Genomic DNA, 26,717 nt, shown 5'->3' with positions numbered 1-26,717 from the left:
GCGGCTATTGTCCAATCAGCATCGACTCCAGAAGTGCCGGGGCAAATAACATACTTGCGTGCATGTTGTACGTTACCACTGCTGAGCAAAATTGAATACACTGATCACATTCAACTGAGGGATACAGACAGGACCACACTTACGTCAGTCCCACACAATAGGTATGAAGTCTGTCTGCCTGTAACACATATTCAAATATTAAGATTTTTAACTTAACGCAACTGTGAGCATGCGAGAGAGTGTTAGCCATTTAGCCTGCTAGCTAACTAGTAGCGCCATTCATTTAGACACAAAGCTAACCAGTGTAGCAAACTAAACTCTGAGCCGGAAATGAAAGCTTTCTAAACACGAGGTTGTCGTCGCGGTTGTAACTTTGCTAGCTAACTTCGCAATTATTGAATTTGCCTTTCCGTCTCTTTGCTGCTGTTGTCACAAGTAAGGCGAGTTTCTAAACTAGCTAGCCGAGGTGTTAGCATTGTGCTAACGCTAAACTTATCTGACAACCACGGCACTCCATGCGCGCGCTGCAGTTGTCATGTTGTTTATGTCAGCTGTCAAAAGGTGTTCTGGGATCGGTTCGTGTCTAGGCTATATAGGCTCTATACTAGATGTTCTTAATGTGATGGTTTATGGCAGTGGGCAGGTCTGTCTGTACAGATGTCTTTGACCAGACCACTACAGGAAACCTTCATGTTAAAAGAATCAAGTATAGAGCAAATGCCATACAATCTGAATTATGTGCAGCTTTATTTACAGTCGATATGTCAAGTGGTGAAATGAAACACAGAAGAGACCCTATGAGGGATGGAGTCAGATAGAGCAGCAACAACGAACATGGCTTCATCAGTGTTCATTGTGATAATGTAAACTTTGGTGAATCAGTTTTGTTCCTGATGTGTCCGTGTGCATTTATACATTTATTTTTCTGTTGTCTCAATTTATACAATTTCCCTATTTACACAGACACGTCTTTTTTGTTGTGTTTACTTCGTAGTCCAGCGTGTTGGATTTCAAATACAGCTATGACCGTGGTTAGAGTGCTACCTTTTTAGTTTGAATATGAAGTTGTTTACTACTAGTAACTCCTTCCTTTGAATTATTCAGTCAATAAATCCTTGAAGGATACAACCCACAAACATCAGCGCACACTTTGTTTACTTTTTTTTTGTACCTTAAGCCTGTTCTTCAGCAAGTGAAGTCCACCATCTGTTGAGTTGAGGGCATATTAACTGGTCACTAACTTTTCACCTATCGCTTCTCCGAATGTTAGGGGTCCTTCTGTTGTTGCATCAATCTAAGCAGACAAAATGTGTTTGTATAATTCTGTATTCATCCAACTAATTCTCGTTTGTTGTCGTCATTACTCACACGCTCTTTTTCTCTCTCTCTCTCTCTATAGGTATGGATGCAGAGGGCTTCGGGGAGCTGCTGCAGCAGGCAGAGCAGCTAGCTGCCGAGACAGAAGCAGTGTCAGAGCTGCCGCATGTTGAGAGGAACCTGCAGGAGATCCAGCAGGCGGGGGAGAGGCTTCGATCCCGCACCCTGACCCGCACCTCACAAGATGCTGCCGACGTGAAAGCGTAAGGAATATGTCCCCAATGCACATAGTCATGCTGCACAGTCCGAACATCTCTGTTGTTCCTGTATAGTGTTCACAAAACCTGTACAGGTTGTAATAAAAAATCGACAATTGTATGTCATTTTAAATTAATTTTTATAAGAGGTGAAATTCACCCGAAGATCAACATTTAACTTAACATATATTTATTATATTATGTTTTATTCTTAAAGTGGCCATGGATAAAAAAAAAAGCAGTTAGTACAATTAACTGCCACAGTCTTGATGACATTTTAAATACAACAGTACATTTCTTTTTTTTTTACTGATCCCCTCTGACACATCTGTGCAATACAGGTTTCTTGTTTTAAGAAATATGTGAATTGAAGTGTCATTGAGTCGTGCTTAACAGATTCAGTCTTTTATAAACAGCATATATTTTATAATTTGTTTTATTGTCCTTATAAAGGCCCTAATACAACCCCTGTGTAATAGGTTTGAGCTGCCATGATCTTTAGCCAATGGGTAACAATCATAGCAAAGCCTCTTGTGACCTCTAGTGGTTGTCAAGCAAAACTACAGTTCATTGTCAGTCTTGCTCTCAGTTTAGTCCTTCCACTCATTCATTCTTACCCCCTCTTTGTCTTACTCTCAGGTCAATCCTCCTTGGTTCCAGAGGTTTAGACATCTTCCACATCTCTCAGAGGCTGGAAAGTCTCAGTGCAGCCACCACTTTTGAGCCCCTGGAGCCGGTCAAAGACACGGACATACAGGTATGAAGGGCCCAACGGGCCACGAGTCCAACTGGGGTGCTAGCTTTGTTTTTCAGATATCATCACAATGGAGAGAGAGAGAGTAATGGCTCTAAGGAACCATCTTTGGCTGAGCATGAATTGTTTAAACATTGGCTTGCGGGGAGATTGCGTTAACCAGATAACCAGGAAGTACAATGTGTTTTTAAGCCACGGTAGTAACATCAATTAGCTATAGATGATAAGCTCTGCCCTCAAAGTGTGTTAGTTTCGGTCTGAAAAACAATGTCTGGTTTGAAATTCGTCACTAGGGGCTGGCAGGGGTGGATGTTTCTGGGATAACAGATGTTCAACACACACACTGGAACCTCAATGAGTTTATTGTTCCCACGGAGAGGCTTCCAGCTTGACAGGGTTTTCCTTTTTAGATGAAAGATTTTTCTGCTCATGGAAGATGTTGTGATGAGCCTTTTCCTTTCCATACATGACACGTGACGCATGACACACACTACATGGTTCTGAAGGCTACGCTGTGATTGTGTCGATCCACACCGGAACTGTGTCGGAATAAACTCGTGTCACATTTCTAGTAGATATGTAGTTTGTACTTTCTCAACTCGGGCGTAAGAAGGGAATAGAGTTGGATATCTGACAGTGAAAAATGTTGACAATGGTTAGCTGGTGGGCAGCTTTGACTGAAGCAGGTGGAAGTGTTACTTCAGCATTAACGGAAGCTTAACTGTCCAGACGCCGTTACAGTTGCGGTCAGAGTGGTCGAGAAGACGCTAAGTGTGGTGACTTGTCTCAAGTGATGTCACTTTAGCGTCGGTCGGGGCTGGAGACTAACAGTTTGAATGTGAAAACATCTGGGGGTGTGGAGTTAGAAAGAAGTCACCAGACCTCTGCTTGCTTCTCATCTCTGGCTACATTAGTCGCTACCAGCATAAAATACCCGAATCTAATGATAGTAATGTAGGCGCCAGGTTAAAAAGAATGAAAATGGCTCTGCTGTAATGATATTGATGCTTTAAAAAAAACTAACCTATAGAAATGCATTCCCAAATTGGCTAACAGTGGGTTATTGAAATCATTCATGAATTTGTGGTGTTCATTTTATTAACAGTGCGTTATGCATATTTCCTCACAATGCTGCACTTTGTAGTGATTCAACGAGGATCTTTAACTTTTTCTTCCACTTGACTCGGCTTTCCTTTTTACCTCTCTTCACCCAGTTTACTCTCTCTCTCTCTCTCTGCTTTTCCCTGAGCTCCATCTGTTTCTCTCTCTCTTCATCCCTCTTTTTTTTACCCTGCTTAATCCTCCGCCTATGTTCTTTCTTCTCTCTCCATCCCCTTCTATTCTCTGAGACACCATTTTGTCTCACTCTTTCTCACTCTCTCTCTATATTTCTGCTTTTCTTCCGTCACTTTCCGCCTTTCGTTCTTTTTACATTTACTAATTTTTACTTCCTCTTGGTCAGCCGGATGTACGCTAGCCTGGGCGGGTTTGAGTGATTGACTGGAAGAGCACTTAGCTTCTGGCAACATGGACACACACACACACACACACACACACACACACACACACACACACACACACACACACACAGACACACAGACACACCCTCTCTACTCTTGATCTTTTACCGTTATTGGTTTATAAGAAGACCGTACATTATAAAGTTTCATTTCAGAAGAAATGTGCAATATCTCATTCAGTAGAACAATTCCTCTGCTGTGTTACAGAAAAGCTCCATTTGAACAAGCAAATCCCAGGAAGGTGGTGAGAATAAAAGACGAGTCAGTTGAGATAGTTGCATTGTATACATACAGTATATCATTCATATTTTATGTGGGTGATTATTAAAACAAATAGCCTTGCAGACCATGTTCAGTGAACACAGTAACAGCTACCAAGATCTAGTGAGGATTAAACCAGGCTCATAGACTAAACGCATAGTTTAACAAAGCCTCAACATCTTTTACTTTTGTTTAACCTTGGTTTAAGTCCGAATGTTGTGATGCCATACTTTGTACTGAACTGAACTATACAGATACATATTTTTAACAAAAATGACAATGGACATCTCTCTGGCACGGTGTCTTAAAAACTACAAAATGTTTCTAATCTCAGAAGCAGTATTTGTAGTTTATTGCATTAAAAAGTATCTTGAGTTTCTACTTTTCTGGTCACTCAGCATGTCTGACTAGCTGGCCAAAACCAATGTGAGTAGGACTCTAATAAGCTGACTGCTTGTACTTTGGGAATTTGTTTTTCTAATTAAGATCATGAGATGATACACAAACTGTTGACTCTAATTGCAAATTGTAACCAATTGTGACTCTAATCTCACTTAGTGTATTTGGCCCGATGACGAGGAAGCAAAAAAAAAGAAAAGAATGGTACTCAGGAGGCCCGTTCAGCAAGAATGAACCAAACCGCACAGAAAGCTTGTGGTGAATTCTGTTGTTCTGATCAAGAACACCAGGCAGCAATGCAGCCCACTTTAGTTCCTCCTACACATCTGCATTTTACATCCTGCTGGGAGACGTTCAGTCACTTTACATCACCCAGCACACTGAGGAAAAAGAGTCAATTGGAGCTGAGATATTACAGGATGGACATCCAACTTGTTGGACAAAAGGCAAGAAAACACTGTTAGACATGAGATTCATTACACTGTAAAGGCTTTGGTCTAGTAGTTAAATGTTGGCTATCAAAGGAAATGTGCATACTGTATCATACTGATGAATGTCAGTTGAAAGTAGGTAACTAGATAAAAACAAATTAGACAAAACATTCCCAGACATCTTGAAATAAATCTTTTTATTACTCAAAATTCACCACACGATGTAACGTGATGCCAGATGTCAAAACGGAGACTGGTGGTGCTTCCACTAGCATAACACTGAACTGAACTGTCAGCGTCCGAGTTGTGGGTACTGTGGGTGATTATGTTGCCAGGTTTTGAGGAAGAAGAAAACATGGAATAAAAGACACAACATCTCTGGTGTAAAGTGTCCACCGTGAGTCCGACAGTTTCATTGAAGTGCAATGCTAATTCAGTGCAGTACCTTTTAACCTGAGGTTATGCTTATAGGCGATGATCTCAGGAGTTGACCGTGTTCAGAGCAATCACCAATAGCCGATGCCTTTGCCAATTTTAAGACGATATTTGGCCGATTTTCCCTTTGATATATAAAATTCTCATTGTTATTATTTACGTCAACATCCTCCACTTATAACCGAAGTGCGTACACACACACACACACACACACACACACACACACACACACACACACCAACTGACCTTAAATAGGCTTTGTGTCAAACATTGTTAGGGAACAACAACATATTATACTGTATATGATCATTGCTTTAAATGGTCCAAGGCCACGTGATCAGCGGAGTACTGGATGCCTCTGCGGTTCCTGTGTGGAGCACACACACACACACACACACACACACACACACACACTCATACTATATGACTTACGCCTATATTCAGGGCTTCATGGACGTGGGAGGGGCTAATTATGTGCAGGCCGTGTCTGGACTACATGCAGTTTGTTCATGTAGGTGTTCATGTAGTTAGACGTGGATACATTTATGCCTCGCCCCATTCAGATTTCTCTGCTCAAATGTAGAGGAAGCAGATACTCCACAATACTGACACACAATTATTTCAGTGAACACTATAGAAAATGTAAATCATCATTTTGTGTCCCAAGTAATGTGATACAATTGTATATTTGTATGAATTAACATTACAATGTAGTCCAAATGGATGGACATCTGGTCATGGGTATCATGTTATCCTAGTGATGAGCATTTGCACAGCTCGCCATGTGGAGTTTGGTATTATTTGGATTGGATTGATCCTGATTATACGTTCTTATCTACAGCACACATGGATGCATACGTAAACAGGGAGTTAGACGGAAGCACACTAGGCTCCAACAGCTGTCATCAGCACATAGTAGACGTTTTCACGTCCTTGTTCTTTGCTCTGCCAGGTCGGCGTTAGCGTCGCATGTTCTCCGTGTCGGTGGTTGTCATGGGGGAATCGCTTTGGGCTGCTGTTTGGCAATTCTGGGTTCTTTTGTTTTCTGTGTCATAAAATATTATATACAAAGGAGGATGATGAGTATAGAGAGAGGCTGAAACCAAGAGAAGAGGAGGTAGAAAAAATGAAACTGTAGAAGTGGAGGGCTGGTAGAAAAATGGCGACTGCAATTTTTTTCTGTCTGTGTCCTCGTCTCACTTTTCACTGTTCCATCTTTCTCTGCCAGGACTCTCTCGCTCTCTCTTTTTATCCTCACCTCTCTCCCTCTCTTTCAGCCGGTGCCTTTCAGTCGGTGCCTCTCCTTTCTCCGGTGCCTTCTACACACACACACGCACGCACGCGCGCGCGCGCACACACACACACACACACACACACACACACAAAATCCTCAACAGTGAGGGCATGCGTTCAGCGGATGCAGTTGGCTAAGCCCAGAGCATCTGCTGAGATAGACGAACACCACTGACATAGCTTCACTGTGTGTGTGTGTGTGTGTGTGTGTGTGTGTACTGGCTCCTTGTGCTGTGTTTGCCTGCCTGTATCTGTATCAGTCACGATCGATTGCTGGCATAAACTGTCTCTCCATGTGCTCATGAATGAATGTGTGTGTAGCGTAGATCTGGCTGCACGTGGGTGCTTTCATTCTCATCTCGTCTGTGCTGGCCCGCACATATGATGCGGCTGTAAGGTGTGTGTGTGTGAATGAGTGTGTGTGTGAATGAATGAGTGTGTCATGTGCGCAAGTCTACAAGTGGAGAGGTGTGTGTGTGTATTCACATTTGTGTGTGTGCTGTGATGGTAGGCCTACATATAGGAATGCCCCCCCCCCCGCATCGGCTTCCCACATGTGCCTCCCAAACCCTTCATTAACAAAACATGACCCTTAAGAGCATGATTAGCCTCATTTCAAGACAGGATGTCGGAAGCCATCAACCGAGGGGGAAAAAATCCATTACTATAATTGCATTGAGCTGAGGGAGGGAGGAGAGAGGGAGGGAGGAAAGGAAGGATGCATAGATGGATAAAAAAAGGAAGAAAATGAGTGGGATTGAGGGAGGAGGAGAGCCATGAGAGATGCTGGGATGAAGTGAAGGAGGGAGAGAGAGAAAGGATGGAGAGGGGGGGGGGCAGCTAAATGGTAGGAACTGGTATTCTATATGAATCCATAGTTCCTTCTCATGGATCCCCCCCCGTGTCTGAGTGCTCAGTTGGTACGGCCCTCCGACAATAAAACCCACCACCAGTGAGTCTTGATGTGGCACTTTCACTCGGTACTCCGGCTCAACGCACAAGACTCGCCGGCTTGATTTCGAAAAAGGGGAAAAGGCTGCGAGCGGAGCGGCGTGCCGGCTCGACGGGGTCGCAGGCAACACGCCCCAGCATGGCGTCCACTGGTCCACCTCGCCCTGGCACAGCGACAGGGAGCGATGGAGAGACAGAGGGGAGAAGCGGGTCTCCCAGGCTGTCAGAGCCCAGATACCTGGGCACAGACAAAGAAACGAAAAAACTATTTTTTTTTAACTCTTTGCTTGCCTCAGCCTGGCTTCTCATCTTGTCAGTCTGTCTGCCAGGCAGGCAGGAGCTCAGCATGAGTGAGTATTGCTTATACACATAGACATGCACACCCGCTCACAGACAGGCATGTTTTTTGCCTGTCACACTTTTTTCCTCACCTGTTTGTCTCTTCCCCGGTTACGCTACAGTGTCTGTGGCTGTACGGCAGACATGGCGATGATTGTAATTGGAGGCAAACATCACTGTTTCAATATATATACACACACAAATGTGTGTACATGCTGTAGTACTTTACATGTATGTTTTATATGACACAGAAAGTGAAGGGTGTGGTTTCTCACACACGCACACACACACACACACACACACACACACTCATTGTGTCGTGGCAAATGAGGACAGAAAGCCTCCCACTCGTACTTTCACGATGACTGGCACAGAGAGCGAGGCTCCCAGTCTCCATTCCCCCTTTAACTGCTCTTTGACTGTGTCCTTACGTAGCCTTTGGATTCCTCGACACCATTTATCTCTTCCGTCATATTTCGCAGTGTGCAATGAGCCAGACCCAAAGGGTGAAAAATCAGACTTGCTGGTTTCCCCCCGAACACGCTGTGAGGTTGCGGTCAGACGCAGACAGGGCGACTATCTTGACCGAAGGCTAATGGAACGAGGGCCTGCGTGTGCCGGCACAGAGGATGTGAACATGCGTAGTCTCTAGGACGCACGCTCACACTCTTACAGACATTTTAAAGGAGTGATTTGCCGACAGATCTTCATTATAGATTATTGCAGAAATTAGAGAAAAAGGATTAGAATTTCCGTCGGATGTATTTTCAAATAAAGGCGGACTAGCCCTCGATTCTACCTTCTTTACCCAGGTCAGCTTTTATTGACGCACGTTAATTAACAGCAATGAAGTGTCATTATTTCATATTTTTTGTGGCTTTGTTCCTGTAAATCTGGGCTGTCTGGCCAGCAGGCGGTGGGTGTTCACGGTGGGCTGCAGATCTCTGAGGATACACAATACCGGGGTGGGGCAACTGGAAACGTTCATCTTTAGATTCGCCTATAGCCCAGCACTGAGTTGATCCTCGAGAGTGATAAGCATGTCGCTGTCTTCTGTTTTAAATGTCTTGTTTTTTTTCAGGGCTCTTTGATGAGACGCTATTATATGTTCTTTTTTTTTTTTTTTTTAAATTGGGGACAAAGAAAACGAGGAGTTGGAGCATCAGCAGTGTTAAGTTTGGGTCAGGTGATAATCTGTGTGTCAGAGTTAAATAGCATGCCAATGTCTGTCAGCTGATCAGTGCAAATCTAAATTACACGAAGCAGTCGTGACGATGTTCTTCTGCCTTTTTTGTGATAAATCCTCTGAATTTTGTAAAACTGGACACAATCCTTACAGGGCAACAAATATCCAAAGTTTGTTACAGTAAAATATATATCTATATTTAGATCCGTTTCTTTGTTCAGTAATGTCTGATAGCCGTGACGTTTCTTATTCATAAAGAGTGAAGAGCATTTGCATTTCCGACAAATGTGAATGTTGGCCACAGCTGTTTGCTAAGTTTATTAATTTACATTTGGCACAAAAAAAAATGTTGCATAGGCAGAGCTGTTGGCAGTGCCAGTGCAGCTGGCAGCTAAATGACAGCGATGAAGCAAAACTGCTGAGGCCACTGCCCGGCAGAGACTTTCAGCGTCGCCCAATGTGCCGTCAATGCTTTAAGCCCCTCCCACATGTTTCTGGAGAAGAGGACCATCTCATTTCACCTCCAATTTACCGGAATAACGGTCAGTCATCACCAATGACTAAATCCAGTCTCATGTCTCTTGTGCTGCATATTTCCCATAAGCCTCTGCTCCAACTATTCTCCTCCTTGTTCCAGTGAGCGTTGGCCTGAGCTCTCCTCTGGTTGGTTAAATATAGAGCTATTCTCAGCATCTCCTGGGGAAAGAAAGCGAGAGGGAGGGCAGAAGGGGTTGGACCAGAGGGGTAAATGAGAGAAACTTAGTTTCCTCCTTAATTGATTCAAATAGACTAATAGTATAAAGCATTTTACCAAGTACAACCTGTAGTTTGTGCCTCATTGTAATGGCCTCACAAACTTGAAGTCACCGCTGATTTCTTTCTCTGTTAGTGCTTCTTTGTGACCTGAATGATTGCTTATTTAAATATTTAAAGACACATTACTGACCCATTTAGAGTTGTAGCAGCCTGCTGTCCACTGTCACTGAACAAGACGGAGTTGAAAGGTTTCCTCCTCCCCTCGTCAGATGATGGCACTTCATTGTCTCCTCCTAATTGCACATTGATGGAGTAATGCATTGTGGGCAGGTTAATTGGCCCGGCCCGGATCATACGTCGTCTTCACACTTTTCCAGCATTGATGAGCTTTCAATGCAGTAATTATCGGTTGCTTTAGTATCAACGTTGTTTCAAGAAGTTACTTGTTCCCACAGTGAACCCTTTGTGCCGCCAATTTGCTCTCATTCGTCAGAACCCAGGGATGAGAGTGAAAGAGAGGAGAGGAAGTGAGACTCAAATAGGCAGAGTAATGAGCAGGTGAGGGGGGGGGCTCGAGAGAATGAAGAGAGTAGGATGATGGAGAAATGGTCTCACCAGGTGCTCGAAGGATCCTACGCACTTTAGACGCAAAGACAGTAAGGCATTAGAAATGTCATCAGTGAATTTAAATGCTATTGTCTGTCGGAAGGAACAACTATTTCTACCAATTTAAGAGATTATTAAGTCACATGGTTACTCTAAGAATGCAACATATCGCAGGACTTTCTTGCATATTAGGGAGCAGCAGCAGCATTCATTTTACATTTACACGCTCATCATAGTTCAAGCAAAAGCAAGGCATCACAGACTGTGACTTTCCTTCTTTAGTAATTGTATTTGTTTCATTTTTGAGATCTTGTGGTCCTGAGGATCGATTGAACAAAGAAAAGAAGAGTTCATCTGTTTGTTAAAGTGCTACTAATCCGTGAACAGTCCAACATATTTAGTGAAATTTGCCCGAGGCTCATCTTTTTGTTCTCAAAGCAGTGAAATATATTTAATATTCGACTTTATCTCGCCCTGTTTTTCATGTGATATTCTGTCTCCGCTGGTATCAAACCGGGTGTAGCTATAAATACAGAACCAAAAGCATTCCCACGTCGTCAGCTCGATGACAGGAAAGGCTCTTTTGTCAATATCTCTGAATAAAGAGATGATGCGACGTTTCTCTGGCTGTGACTCATTCGCAGCGAAGGAGCTGTCATTGTTCCTCCGTTGAGATGCTGCACACGTGTCACTGTGTTCTGCACAGGAAAGAAGAGATTTCTTACATCAACTTGTATATATATTTTTTTGATACTGTAACGCTGCCAGTGACCCACTTTTTGTGTCTGCCAGTAACCAAATGAATCACAGCGCAGCCACCATTTTGGTGCTTCCTCAAGATGGCCGTCCCTTTTTTAATGCACGTCAGCGCTCACCGACTTTCCCTCCGAAGATCGCTCTCGTGTCCTCTCCTGTGTACTCCAGAAGTACCACTCACTCACCTTGATAGCTCGGGTCATGTGTGTACGATAAGTAGTTTTATTATCAGTTGAGTAGGATGTCAATCAATATGATTTTCAGAGGAAGGACCAGAGGAAGTGGGTGTGTGCAGGGGCAGCCATCTTGAGACGACTTCAAAATGGAGGTCGTGTGTGTGTGTGTGTGTGTGTGTGTGTGTGTGTGTGTGTGTGTGTGTGTAAAACAGCGATTAAACATTTGCCTAATCCTGACGTGAGACTGTCTAGGAATGGCAGAAAGAAGCAGCTTCTGCCTCCCGTAGAGCAAATGATGGTGCACCTCCTAAATCTGTCCCCCTAGAACTCTCTGCACACAGTTTATCTCTGATTCATTTTGTCCCCGATGTTGGAGCTAACATCTCCTGCTTTCTCTCTCTCTCTCTCTCTCTCTCTCTCTCTGTTTGTGTCGTCTCATTCTCTGTCTCTCTGCCTCGTCCACAGGGCTTCTTGAAGAATGAGAGGGACAACGCCCTACTGTCAGCCATCGAGGAGTCTCGCCGCAGGGTCAGTATCTGCCGAGTGTCTTATTGCTTCACGGGTGGAAATAGAGCTACAGATGGTCGACGGAATCTAAATCCTACAGTGTGGAAAAGCAGATCACAGGCCATTCTTTTCATTCTTTACCGGTGAATTTGTTTTAAATTGTAAAGGACAAGATGCAGTGATTAGACTCTATAGTCACAGACAGTAGCGGTTCTTTCTTTGCCTCATATTTAGTTTTACACAATCGGATGAGTCTTCAGCACTGCAGCGTGTATGAACATTAACACATCCCAATATAAAAACACTTCACAACCTCAATGTTTAGTCATTTCTGCTTGCTGCGGTCTAAAAGTCCTTCTGGTGTGAACCTTCAGGGAATGGTTCTGAAATGGCTTCCCTGGCGTGCAGAGCTAATAGGCCCGGCGTTTAATTAGCTGCCGTTCCCATTATCTCGCCTCTCCCTGAGAGACGAAAAAAGGACTCGTGTGCGGGGGGGGGGGGGGGGGGGGGGGCTCAAATGCACTGATTAAGAAGAAAGCGGATGTTAAAGATTTCTATCTCAACTTCTGTACCTCTCTCATCACATGAATTGTGTGCTGTTGTGCTGAATGGCGTATGTAGTTGAGTTGTCCACTCTCTTAGCGATCACTTGACATGAATATGATCTCATTTAAGTTTAAAGCTTTTGGTTTTGGATTTTTAAGGCGGATACCTAATATAAATATTTGAGAAATGCAAAAATCTGATAACAATAAATCGGTCAATTCAATGATTAATCTCCTCCTAAACACGTTTTTTTACAGGAATCTCCTCAATACGATTATTAGGCAGTTGGTAAAAAGAGTTTTTTATATATATATATATATATATATATATATATATATATATATATACTGAGTGGAACATTTTACAGTTAAAACATCTTACAGTTCTTTGTGGTCCACAAACACTGTTAAACCTCTCATGCAGTGGTTCTCAAATGGGGGTACGTGAAGGCACTCCAGGGGGTACGTGAGATTTAAAAAATATATATTTAAAATTAGCATGCATTCAAAAATCCTTGAAAAATAGTTATTTATTAAATATTCAATAAAATATAAGTGTAAGTTCATAAACTGAATTTTATATTCAGTAGTCATTGTCCTAAACGATGCAATCTTCAGTGTTGACAGTTTAATAAATCAGACACTGATGATCGTTTCAACCAAAAATGCTTTGCGCTGGTACATCACTGAAAAAAGGTTGAGAACCACTGCTCTACTGTATCCTGTCATCTCTGCACTGACATTTCTTGATTCCATCGTAGTTTTTGACAGACGACAGTCGGTCAACTCAGAAATGTTAAAAGTAAACGCTTTGACATTCAGGCAGTGACCAAGTTAACCAAGTTAATGTCGGCTCTGGTCTACATTTGCGTCTCCCTGACCTGGAGGTTGGAAAGATTCAATTATCTCACGTTCCCATTAGCTCACTTTGAGTCTCTGTGGAGGGTTAAAATAGACGACACTGTGTCCTGATGGAGTAGTACAATCATGACGGGGGTCAGCTGCTAAATCTGGTGTGTGTGTGTGTGTGCGTCATATATATTCTTTATTTAATCAGGTAAAAGAGATTCAAATCTATTTTTCAAGAGTGACAAACGGAGAGGGGCATTTAGCGGCAGCATACTGGGTACAGAGGCGTACAAGATTTCCCCAAACCACTAAAGTCAGCACAATGATATTCAGCATCAAACTTCTTTAGGCGCTAATCAGGTACATTCATGAAGAGCACATCACTGCAATAAAGGTCAAAACGTATTCTCGCCTGGAAAGAGAAACAGGATTTCAGATTGGAAACAAGGTTTTCGATATGTGATCAATAATAGTTCTGATCCATAATAATTAAGATTAAAAAAGGGACATTTAGCGCATCTTAAATCATTGGAAAATGGGTGCATAAAGTAATCACATGATATTTAGCACCTAGCCTGTGAGTCAAGGCCTTATGTGAGCTTCAATGTAAGTGTAATCGGGTTCCCGTTTCCTACTTTGATGTGTTGCAGACGTTCCTGTTGGCCGAGGAGTACCACCGTGAGTCCATGCTGGTCCAGTGGGAGCAGGTGAAGCAGAGAGTGTTGCACACGCTGCTCGGAGCAGGAGAGGACGCACTGGACTTCAGTCAAGACGTGGAGGTACGGGAAACACAACACAGAGCTGCAAAATAAATATATCGTGACTGCAACGAGAGACAAACTGTCTTACTCTGCTTCGATAACACTGCTTTACCTCATGGGGAAGCTAGTTTTCCAGAACATTTCTTGCTAAAAATTGATATTATTTATGCGGCTGAGAGTATATTGTATTCATAAGTCGGCTAAATTTAGGTGTCCCCATGGACCGAGCTCTGCACAGGCCCTCTGCCATTTGACTAGATCTGTTATAAAAAAACAAATATGTTTCCTAAACCAAGATGCAGGTCCGTCACTTTCTTCTTACACACACAACAAAGACGACAGATGAAATTGTCTATTTTTTGTAATTTCTTAGTTTTCCGCAGACTTGAGATTACAGATTTTACTTCCAGAGCGAGTCTGTTTTCTACTTTCTCGTATTTTACAATTAAAGCGCTCAATTCTAATTTAAACCAGTCTCAGTTTGCTCCTCAGTCTGTCTACAACATAGTGTGTGAATATAAGTGACCTCATTTTAGTGACTGAAGTTGTGGTCTGTGTAAAAGATTGCTATATTAATATTACATTATACATGTATTCTGTGCAAGAATCATTGAGCAGCATTATCATTTCGTTTTCAATTTAGTCACATACGCAAACATTGATTTTATGATATATTTAACTTCCTGGGCTTCATGTGTCTTAGGTCTCTCACTGTCTCCCCACTCATCTAAACCAACCAGAATAACTGTTTCATCTGAGACTCATCGGTGCTATTTTTATCTTTGCTCCTGAATAAAGTAAAATACTTTCATCCTGTGTGTCTTCCTGCTGAAATCAATCCCAGCATGCATTGGGCAACAAGCGTTGAAACATTATGGTCCTCCTATCTCAAAACACAGAACAGTCAGCATGAAAAAAAGAGGATTTATTTCAGATGCTAATTGATTGTCACATCGGATTAAATGAAAAGTTTCATTGGTACGTGATTGGCGTCTATATTTTCTAGCTTTAGCTACGTTCCTTATTGAAAATGCAGCGTGTTTATGAAGTCCTCTGCTGCCTCTCTGTTTGTTGTAGCCGAGCTTCGTGAGTGAAGTGACCGCTCCAGGAAGGAGTGCGTTGGACAGCGTGGAGGTGGCCTATGGACGACAGGTGAGTCGATGTCGGACTGATCATTTTGTGTTACATGGAATAAACTTTAGATGAAGATTAATGTACAGAAACATTACAAGAAAACACCAAGGCACTCTCTTTTTAAACCATTAGAATGCTTTTATTCTAATGGCATCGTTGGACCTAAAAACAAACTCGGACGTGTTTCGGCATCAAGCCTTCGTCACGAGTGCAAATGTATATTTGATGAAAAATAACTTCCATCCCATTTGTCTCAGTGCTGCTGGGTCTTTCTTTCTTTTATTTTTTTACTGTGCCACTGGGGAGCGTCAGTCAGAATCTGAAAACTAAATATTTGCAGATATTCATTATTTTCATGACACAGTTTCTGACATAATCACTTTACCGCTTTATTTACCAGTCAGGCATTGTTACAAACACCAGCAGGTTTTTATTATCGTGTTAACACTTCCAAAATGTGGAAATTGAAGAAAACACTTTCATAGTTTATATATTAAAAGAGATTATATATCTGACTGCGATAGCTTCGGTCTCATATATACAGTAAATGTTTGTAGCAACACAAGTGTGTTCAAACTTCACCTCTTTAATTGACTGTAGATAAAATGAGTTGAACACAGATGTGTGAACGAGTCTGTTTGTGATGCCCTCGTTCTGATTGTTCAGTTAAAATGGGGTCACAGCCAAACAGGAAGTGGGAGATCAAGCATATCGATTGATTGGGCAGTGGAGGGGGGCTCTGGGTAATTCTCTCTCCCACTCTGTCTCTCTGTCTCTCTACCATCCCTCCTCCCTCTTCATCCTGTCTGACCTTCTCTCTGTCTCTCTCTCTCTCTGTCTCTCTCTCTGTCTCTGAACTGCTACGTGACGCAGTACTTTAATTGTGGCTTTTCCTCTGACAATGTGTCGACACATTGCATGCGGCGTCATTTGTCTCGTTTTCTTTGTCCTCTTCGATGACCTTTTAAACATTTTGATCCTTCTTTTCTTGTTTTTCGTCGTGAACCATTTCACTCGATGGTCATAGTGTTTGCTTTTACGTCTGAAGCTGAGGATGGAGCTGTAGGCGGATTTTATTTTGAAACATTAATTTGCAAATGTAGAAAGTCAACATGAAAATGTAGCCTTTGACGAAACCCTTTTTCCTTTTTTCTCTCCCTCTGTCCGTTTCACCACGACGACGTCTTCTTCCTCCAGATTTACATTTTCAATGAGAAGATCGTGAATGGTCACATTCAGCCTAATCTGGGAGACTTATGTGCGTCTGTCGCAGAAAGCCTGGATGACAAGGTAAGAACATCTATCACCATGAAATAGTTGTTTTCAGATTTAATTATTTTGTAAGATGTAGCTTATACAGCTAATATGCATTCTGTTTTTTTCCCCAATACATGCCTTTAAGTAACTGTGACCGTCGCCCTCTCTCTTCCCTCCAGAACGTGTCAGACATGTGGCTGATGGTGAAGCAGATGACAGACGTGCTGCTGGTTCCAGCCAAAGACACTCTGAAAAGTCGCACCTCTGTTGAAATGCAGATGGCCTTCGTACGCCAGGCGCTCAGCTTCCTAGAGAACAGGTAGCGTTGATTGTTTTCTTTTTCTAAAGTGCAGTGGTTTGAAGAGATTAAGCTTTCCGTACAGCCAAGTTAACAGAGGGCATACAGGAGTTAAAATTTAAGCCGGACTGCACCATGATGATGAACTCATTGTGTTTATGTGTTTGTGTGTGTGTTTGTGTGTGTGTGTCTCCTCTCTCCCAGTTATAAAAACTACACCATGGTGACTGTGTTTGGGAACCTCCATCAGGCCCAACTAGGTGGAGTGCCGGGAACGTACCAACTAGTCCGCAGCTTCCTCAACATTAAACTACCAGGGCCTTTGCCTGGCATGCAGGTAACACACATTCACAATGTTTTCTTTGATCTACCAATAATATCACTGCTAAATCTGTCAGAATGTCATTCATCTTCTAATATTTGGAAAACCTTCCAAATGTATCGCACCACCAGTCTCGATTGTGAACGGATCTTCACTGATGTTTGCAACCAGAGACTGTACATGATGAGTTTTTTAGAACAAGCTTCATTAATGTGCAGGTCAAAAACACATTTTTGGACAGGATCTTTATTTGAAATGAGTATATTAATATTGTCTCCAGTGTATTAAATGTCTTTGTGTCTTTTCAGGATGGTGAGATAGAGGGCCATCCAGTGTGGGCTGTGATCTACTACTGTCTGCGATGTGGAGATCTGAATGCAGCCATGCAGGTTGTGAACAGAGTGCAACATCAGCTGGGAGACTTTAAGACCTGGTTTCAGGAGTACATGAACAGCCCTGACAGGCGGTGAGAACCCCTTGGCTCCTTGTCTTGTATGTGTATGTTGAGATGCACACAGAGGTCAAACTGAATCATCATTTATGCCTCTTGATCTTCTCCCTTCAGCCTTTCTCCGACTTCAGAGAACAAGCTCCGCCTCCACTACCGCAGGGTGCTGAGGAACAGCGCCGACCCTTACAAGAGAGCCGTCTACTGCCTGATCGGGAAATGTGACATCAGTGATAACCATGGAGAGGTGGCAGACAAGACTGAAGACTACCTCTGGCTTAAGGTACAGCGGATGTGTATTTAAACCTAAAGCATTAGCACACTGTCCAGAGGAGATGCTGGCCCAGATAATGATCATCATTAAAAGTTCCACGGCTTGTTTAACAGAGTGTGTGTGCCGTGTTTTTGTCCCTGCAGTTGAACCAGGTGTGTTTTGATGATGACGGCAGCAGCTCTTCTCAGGACAGGCTGACCCTGCCACAGCTGCAGAAACAGCTGCTGGAGGACTATGGTATGGAACTGCATTTCTGTTTCAGCTTTACAAATGACCACAGATCTTTCAACTTTAGTTTCTCGACATTGTGATGCATCACGTTTGCCTCCCCGCCTACCTCCATTCCATTATGTTTTCCTCAGGGGGACCACATTTTCCTTTGGTTGTCTTTGGCTCATTGTAGAGATGCACAAATCAAAATGTTCATTCTAAGAACTATAATTGACAGCAAGGCTCCAGACTACCTTTTCTCTTTACCACTGTCCCAGAAAATAATTCAGTCAGTAAGTCGGTCTAATCTGTCAAATATTCTAAATGTTTTCCTCTTTCTGTTTTATTGTCGTCTGTAGTGGTTATTTGCATTAAAAACACACAAATCAAATGATTAGGAAATAAATGATTGTTTTTTTTAAAATTAAAATACAAAACAATCATCTTGGCAATAGTGGTTTTAATTATGTATTATAAGCTGCTTACAGCTAGTGTGAGCAAGTTAAACGGGTCATAATTCTCTTTATATTGCTGTGAAAACATCTCCTTCAAACAGCTGTTTTTATTCAAGTTTTTTCACCCAAAACTACATTTTACAAGATTACATGTGAACACATCATGTTATAAGGGTACATCCCTTTTACGTCCAGTTTTCTGACTTTTTGTTTTGTGCATTCTGAACTGTATTCTCATTCATTCCAGCCGTCTCAGTGCTGGTTTTCCTTGTCTTATTTTTCCCTTTGCTTCAAACATTGTTTTTTAATCTTAAAGGAGGCCGCAGACAAAAGATGTGTGTATGCACATGCATGAACACAGAAACCTCAATTTGGAGATGATGATAAGCACCTTAGAAAAAAATCAATAAACTTAAATTTGTGTAGCAAAATGAGCAACTTCTGGAAGTAAAGGTGGTGCTATGAATATTTAATTTGAGTTCCTGAAAAGTCATGTTTGTTCCTTTTAGTTTGGTTTGTCGAACAGCTTTAAACACTACAGTACCCATGAGCCTCAGCAACTGTATCTATGGACAACAAGCCAGCCAGGAGTATGACTCTGAGCAGCAGCAAAGTCTGAACCCTTCGTCAAAGTAAACCGGAACCAAAGTTCATTAGTTTGTAGGAAAATGTGCCAAAATCTGTTTGAGAATTTATTTAGTTTTAACTACCAAATGTAGAAATAGCAACACAGTTTCTCATCATTTCTACTTAGGATTCAGCCAGGGGAGTCTCTTGCTTGAAAGCGCTACACCTGCCAGTCACCTGCTGCCTGTGCAGAGAATTAGATTACGCCTCCCGTCTGGTCTCTCTGTCGGCCTTATCGAATGCCTTTTAGTGAAGTTAAAAGAGACAGCTGCTGCTTAAACTCTCATCCAACCATTGTTCCTGCTGGCTGCTTCTCACTGCGTCCCTGACTGCTCCCCACGAATTCTGTGCCCTTGATGTTTCAACACAATGAATGTTAGAAGAGGATAGCGCCCCCCCCCCCCCCCCCCCCCCCTCTCTGACAGAAGTAGTTTAGCGTGAGCGGAAAAAAGGTTTTTATTTGTCACATACTCAACATGTCTCTACATTGTGCCGTTAAATGTTTGTCTTCTCCAGCACTGTGCTTGAAATATAAATCAAAAAATACAATGTATACAACAGTACAATTTGCATAACAATACAGAATATACAACAAATACTAATGACCATCTTGCGGTGGGATCACACCAGCTGCGACGCCAAACCAGGGGTGTCAGGGGTGTAACTGGCTCCTTTAAAACCATCATTTTGATTTCAACTACATGACTGCATCTGGCACGATTGTGACGCCATCACTGTGACAAAACCTGTCCACAGACAGAAACATTAACATCTGGATCAAAACTTCTTCTGTGGTAGTTCCTAGTACAGAAGTGGATCAGGGACCAGACACAGACTCGCAAGGTGAAAGAAAAAGCAGAGTCACTGTAGCGGTCTGTAAAATTGGGGGAAAAATGCGAAGGACGTGGGGCCCCTTTCTGTTCTGAGTGGAAGTTTTTCAACTGGGAGAGTTAGTGAAGACATGAGGCACTCAAAACAGCAGCGAGCAAAAAAGCTCCACACTCTCATTGAAAACAATTATCAAAAGCTTCCCCAGGCTGCTCAAATGTCACTCTGTCTGAACAGGGCCTCAAACAGCCACATGCCCCCGAAACACACAAAATATATAAATGGGAGCATAAGGGCATTAGGCCTTTTTCTCCCACAGATTGAGAAAGCCGTTTTCTCCCCTGGGTGCTGCCTTCTCCACGGGTCGATCCTGCTCCGTTCAGATAAGACTGCTCTTTTCCTTTTCCACTCTCGGTAGCCCTCACCCCTCTCCCACTCTCCCTCTCTCTCTCTCTTTCCCTCTCTCTCTGCTCATTGGAAAGTACAGCCTGAAGCCACATTCTGTTCTCCCTCATGCTGCTCTGCTCCGTCGGTTGTCTTGCTCAGTGTTCCTTGTTGTACTCCATCTTGCTTCACAGCGGGACGTAAAGCCCAAAGCCCCGTCTGTTCCTCTCCTGTCCTCCTTTTATCCCTGTTTCTCCTTACACCTGCACCACCGCTTCCTCTCCTTCCTCCCACTGATTTCTGTCCCCTTTTTTACATCTTCTCTCCTTCCATGTGTTCTTTCTCATTTCTTGTTTGTACAATCTGCTGCAGCCCACCCCCCCCGCGCTCTTATCTTGCCTCCTTCATCCTCTTCCTCCTCTTCATCACTCTCTTCCTCTCCTCTTCTCTCATGCGCTTTCTCCTTTTTGAGCTATAGTGCTGTAAGTCTGAGATAAGGCTATAAAATGGCTGACATGGTCCACCCTGTTCTACTCCTCAGCCAGCAAGAGGATTAAGGATTATAATTAAAAAGTAAACTTGATGACTAAGTACCTGCACTTGACGGCATATTTTCAAATTCTTACATGTTAGTTGCCATAGCAACTGTCAAAAAGTTACCGTGGCATGTATAGACCCAGAGTTGAACGGGGCCCTTAAATGGTTATAGTTTAACACAGCAGGAGAGTTTCTATAGCAACTGTCAGATAAACGCTGAAAAACCCACACAGTTGATTTTAATTATTCACTTGATTAGACCTTAATTGACAGGCACTCTGTAGCCTTACGCTCATTTCAACCGCATGGTTCGACTCGATTCGACTCATTTTTTGTAGATTTGAGTAGAGTCCTGCAGATAAAAACAAATGACTCAAAACTGAAATATGTCTGAACACAATCGGACATTAAAGGTGTGACCTCTTTTCCTCCTGAAATGATATGCTGGTTTTAATTAATGCGGAAATACTCCCTCTCTCTCTCTCTTTCTTTCTCTCTTTTTTTTTCTTTCTTTCTTTCTTTCTTTCTCTCTCTCTCTCACTCTCTCTCTCTCTCTCTCTCTCTCTCTCTCTCTCTCTCTCTCTCTCTCTCTCTCTCTCTCTCTCTCTCCTCTCTTGTGGCCAACAGGAGAGTCCCACTTCTCTGCGAGCCAGCAGCCCTTCCTGTATTTCCAGGTGTTGTTCCTGACGGCTCAGTTCGAGGCGGCGGTGGCTTTCTTGTTTCGCGCTGAGAGACTGCGGAGTCACGCCGTGCACGTGGCGCTGGTCCTGTACGAGCTGCGGCTGTTGCTGAAGTCATCCGGCCAAAGCGCTCAGTTGTGTGAGTGCATTCACCTTTTTATTTTGTAGAGTGACGCAGGACCCTTGAGAAAGAGATTTTAGCAGAAACTAAAATGTGCCGACGTGTTCTCTGTAGTGAGCCAGGAGCCCGGGGACCCTCCCATGGTGCGCCGCCTCAACTTCATCCGTCTGCTCATGCTGTACACTCGCAAGTTTGAGTCCACTGATCCACGGGAAGCCCTGCAGTACTTCTACTTCTTACGGTAAATAGTATTACACTCTCACAATCATCCTGTATTGGGATTTTATGACCCTGTACCATACTGATAGGGAGACTGTGTGATGAATATTATGAATTAATTTATTTTTCTCTAGTGATGTTCACCATAATGCCTCTGTTGCTAATTCCTACTGTATGTCTGTTCTGCAGTAATGAGAAAGACAGCCAGGGAGAAAACATGTTCATGCGCTGTGTCAGTGAACTTGTTATTGAGAGTCGTGAGGTGAGTGACCCACACATACACAGAGACCCTGTGGGAAAAAATGCATCTACAGTTGTTTAATGCCTTTTAACACCGTTAGTGCAGCATCGACTAATACCAAGTGTTTCTTAAAGAGGGACCGAGCATATCCATTTAGTATTTTTTCTTTTTTTCCTGATCTCGTCTCATCCAACACTTCACTTTTTTTAAATAATTTTAATTTAAAATCTAACTTTAGACTTTGTTTTTAGCTTTGTAAATATAAGTGGACAAAATATAGGTTTGAAAAGATCTTTCGTGTCATATTACAATCCAGTAAAACTGAACAAAACAAAAGAGAGTAAAATGTAACCCTTCATAATGTAGGATTTATTTGAGGGCTGTTAAAGGTGTTTCTATTCCTCTGGCTCTACACTGTATACTTGATGTGTTTTTGTGTCTTCTTTACAGTTTGACATGCTGTTGGGGAGATTAGAGAAGGACGGCAGTAGGAAGGTAAGAAGATTGTGTCTTTGATCTCTTTCTATTCTGTGGTTGTGTTTCTATTAATGCTTTGACTTCTCGCTCTGCCTCACACATCTCGTCTGTCACTCTTTCTCGCTGACTCTCTTTGACGCTCCTCGTTTGGCAGCACTTTGTTCCTCTGTCATGGATCCAAAAGCTCTTCACAATGCTTCCTTGAATCCTTTGCTTACAAAATGTTCTTCACATTTCTCACCGTGCCTGCAGCACATTCACATCGCTGTACGTTTCATTCCACCCACGTGATAAACACACTGGTGAATCTGCTACTTACATACTGATCAATCAGGGGTTGTATCTTTACTAACTAAGCTAATGACATGCTAAATTAATGTTCCAGTGGTTTATAATCCTCTACATAAAGACGTTATGTTTTGATTGTAAGATTGCCGTTTGCTGGATTTGAGAATTATGAAAAGAACTTCTTTAATTTTGTCCATTTCATCGAAGGAATATATAATATATATATATATAACATGTTTATGCTTTAGATCAATATGATGGTCATGTAGCGTGTACCTGAAACAATTAAGACCTGTGCTACTAGCAAACAAAGTCCGTCAGTTAAAAATGCAAAAAAAGTCCAATTGGCATTTGTGGAGGTAAGGAGCTGCAGTATGTGGCTGTTGGTGCCAAAGGGTTCGTCAGTCACTGGTAGCAAATAAGGGCCACGTGTTTTGGTGATGGTGGTTATGAATATAGTTATGACCAATCCTCCCCTTACAGAAACCCTTTTCACTATTTGGAAAAATTGTCATATAAATGGAATTTCATAGATGTTAATAGATCACATGTCTGCGATTTCGTTGGTTATTTAGTTTTCCGCTTTTTGTTTGATGCATTTTTTTAATCTCATGATTGTTTGCTGGAATCAAACCAACCACTCAAGGATAGTCGCCATCTATCTGCTCAATCATCGCAACTTGTGGTATCCTCAGTCTCACTCTGATCCTCTCTCCTCCTCCCTCTAGCCTGGAGTCATAGATAAGTTCGCCGGGGACACCAGAGCTATCATCAGTAAAGTGGCTCTGGAGGCCGAGAACAAGGGCTTGTTTGAGGAGGCAGTCAAACTCTACGAGCTGGCCAAGGTGAGCGCACCTGTTCATGTGATCTCTTCGTCCACAGACTGAACCTGTGTTCCTATCTCACTGCCTCTCTCTGTCTTTTTCCATTTGTCTCTGTCTAGAACTCAGATAAGGTGTTGGAGCTAATGAACAGGCTGCTGAGTCCAGTCATCGCCCAGGTCAGCGCACCTCAGTCCAACAAGGAGAGGCTAAAAAACACTGCAGTGGCTATTGCCGAGAGGTAGGACACGTGCGCACCGTGCACGAGTTCAAACCTAATCAAGAGCATCTGAATCTGAAAAAATACTGAATCATTTCCTCTTTCCGCTGCAGGTATCGTTCTCAGGGCGTAGCGGGAGATAAGTCCGTCGACAGTACTTTCTACCTGCTGTTGGACCTGACGACGTTCTTTGACGAGTACCACGCGGGTCACGTTGACCGAGCCTACGACGTGAGTGCAGCACAACAGTCCCGATACAGACACATATGTCACACACCTACTATGTGATGCCAAGATTACTATGTTGAAGGGATATATGTTGAATATGTGAAGCTTATTTAAAAATCAGTACAAAGACTCGCACATCCAGAGTCTGATAGGACTATCGATATACAATGTATTTTCTTACTAATATTTGATATGTCACGTGTGCTTATTTGTGTATTTAATGTGGCGACTCTCTGTAAGAGCCTGGTGCTCGAAACGTTACGCAGAGATAAAAGTCCTTCTAACAGGAGCTCCTTGATCCATCTGTTTAAATTCTGCTGAATATGCGCAGCTCCTCTTGTTAATGCCGTTCCTCTCTGTGTTCCTCTACCAGGTGATGGAGCGTTTGAAGCTCCTTCCGCTCAGTCAGGACAGTGTGGAGGAGAGAGTGGCTGCGTTCAGGAACTTCAGTGATGAGGTGAGATCAAGATCTGAACGCTCAAAAGGGGACTTTCAGACTTTCCCACAATACGCAGCATTATTCTTTTACTCTTTCTAAAAGTGTCCTCTGTGTCCCCAGGTGCGCCACAACCTGTCTGAAGTGCTGTTGGCCACCATGAACATCCTGTTCACTCAGCACAAACGCCTGAAGGGGGCGCCAGCAGGCACGCCAGGACGGCCACAGAGGACCATAGAGGACAGAGACATGGTGAGAAGACGGGCTCTGATGGAGCAGAGGGACGAACTGAAGCAGCTGAAAGAGATGGATATTAAATTAGAGCAAGATTTGTTGTTTCGGGATAAACCCCTAGAGATGTATCGTCTAGTCGTCGAGGAAGTCCGTAACAAACACTCTCAAAACAAATGGAAAAACAGAACAAAATTTGCTCAAACCGTCCGATAAGATGTACAGAAGCAGTCTATCCTGACAGTGTTTTAATCTCTTCTTCTTCTTCTTCTTCTTGTCTTTTTCTTCTTGGAACAGCAACTCCGCAGCCAGGCCAGAGCCCTGATCACCTTTGCTGGTATGATTCCCTACAACATGGCCGGAGACACCAACGCAAGACTGGTGCAGATGGAGTTACTGATGAACTGAGACAACATCCCCCACACACACACACGCGCGCACACACACACACACACACACACACACAGCTACAAACAGAATCATTTTGGCTTTATCAGACTCAGTCATATTCACACACACTCACTTGTCGACCATTTTTGTTTTGTATAGAATACAACGTTCATCATTGTGTTAACAGATACATTCTTATATCATCCATCTGAGTTCCCCTGAGTTGTTGTTTTGTTCTGTTCTCTCTTTTTTCAGTTTTGTTGTTTCATATTTGTATCTTTGATGATTTGGAATAAAAAATAAGTATACTTTTAAGTTGTCTTTTTTTTTTTTTTTAACCCACTCCATGTCCATTCTGTTTACTTTTTTCCCCATTTAGCCTTACTTTTTACAAACATCATCGTTTTCACAGTAATTGTTGCATGTGCAGAGCAGTCAGTTTAAAAATGTTCATTTCCAAAGTATGACAAGTAAACCATTCTGCATCTATTATGAAACACAAGTCTTGTAAATGTTCAATCATTGTAGCTTTCAAAGTGGAGAGTTTATAATAGGAACACTGATGCAACATTGGCCTCGATATAATGTACACTGCTAACTCTCAAACATTGTCTGAGACCTCAGAGCTCATCTCTTCACGGAGTAAAGTGTCGATTGATTGTCAGTTTTAGACATCTCCGCTCCCTCTGGTTTAATATGAGCTAGTTACTGTCTACAATTCCTGGTCCTGAGTGTAGCAGGCAGACGCCATGTTGTCTCCACAGGCTGTAGTGCCGTCTCTGTGACACCGGCAGATGGTTGGTTGGCTTGAAGCCGACTGCAGGACTGGAGGGATATTTCTGTTTGTCTCAGTATCAGAAGGGTGATTTCTGGGGTAACGAAGGGAGAGACGATTTGTTTTTAAAACATTTGTCTTGTTCAATCACTATTTGACAGATGAAAAAGTTGTGGGTTGACATATCCTCTTACGAAAAGCCTGTTTTAATTAATTTAATGCTGGATTTTCCCCACAGTTTTGGCGCTACATGTCTTTACTGTTGAAAACGGTGCAAATGGGGTTGTGAAGAATGCTCACAATCACTGTTTGCTGGACTTCATGAGTCATCATTTGGCTCCAAATGTCATTTCAACGTTAAACAAGTCCCTACGCTTTCAACAGTTTCACTTTGCACTGTGATGAAGTATAATGCTTCAATGTAGCAACTGGTATTACCCAGCTGACATTTACACATTAGTAACTGCAGAGAGATGCCACTGTAACAACCTAACAACACTGTGAATGCATCCAGCAACAGCCTACCTGGACATTTAGCAGCAGGAACTGACTTCGGTTGAGGTTTGCAAGCCACCGACCACATGCAAATCTTCAAAGAACAATCACCCATCATCCCCTCTGTTAAATTGGTGGCCCACACTCTCTGTCCTTCAGTCTGGCCTGAGAGGACACAGATGGAGGCTCATTCTGTCTTGGCTTCTCCACATATCTGTACTG

At 42.7% G+C, this 26,717-nt stretch overlaps 1 protein-coding gene across 1 annotated transcript; it reads left to right on the top strand.

Moving 5' to 3' along the window:
- Positions 1 to 38: 38 nt before the first annotated feature.
- On the top strand, positions 39 to 25,534 carry nup93 (nucleoporin 93). Its single transcript, XM_079162233.1, has 22 exons — positions 39 to 161; positions 1,400 to 1,580; positions 2,214 to 2,331; positions 11,903 to 11,965; positions 13,989 to 14,117; positions 15,177 to 15,251; positions 16,431 to 16,523; positions 16,670 to 16,809; positions 16,993 to 17,125; positions 17,419 to 17,576; positions 17,676 to 17,841; positions 17,976 to 18,069; positions 21,501 to 21,692; positions 21,789 to 21,915; positions 22,083 to 22,155; positions 22,585 to 22,629; positions 23,628 to 23,744; positions 23,843 to 23,961; positions 24,054 to 24,171; positions 24,542 to 24,625; positions 24,728 to 24,856; positions 25,133 to 25,534. Exons 2-22 carry the CDS (start codon positions 1,402 to 1,404, stop codon positions 25,241 to 25,243), a joined length of 2,463 nt encoding a protein of 820 aa, XP_079018359.1. The 5' UTR covers positions 39 to 161; positions 1,400 to 1,401; the 3' UTR covers positions 25,244 to 25,534.
- The last annotated feature ends 1,183 nt before the right edge of the window (positions 25,535 to 26,717 follow it).

The sequence above is a fragment of the Pholis gunnellus genome (genome assembly GCF_910591455.1).
Source record: "Pholis gunnellus genome assembly, chromosome: 7".
NCBI classification, from domain to species: Eukaryota; Metazoa; Chordata; class Actinopteri; order Perciformes; family Pholidae; genus Pholis; species Pholis gunnellus.
This window is presented reverse-complemented; position numbering and strand designations above follow the sequence as displayed.

Bases quoted from the DNA above. Each gene is read 5' to 3' on its own strand.
- nup93 (XM_079162233.1), top strand. From the start codon at position 1,402: ATGGATGCAGAGGGCTTCGGGGAGCTGCTGCAGCAGGCAGAGCAGCTA. The intron at 15,252-16,430 runs GTGAGTCGATGT...TTCTTCCTCCAG, and splicing joins AGGTGGCCTATGGACGACAG to ATTTACATTTTCAATGAGAA. The intron at 17,126-17,418 runs GTAACACACATT...GTGTCTTTTCAG, and splicing joins GGCCTTTGCCTGGCATGCAG to GATGGTGAGATAGAGGGCCA.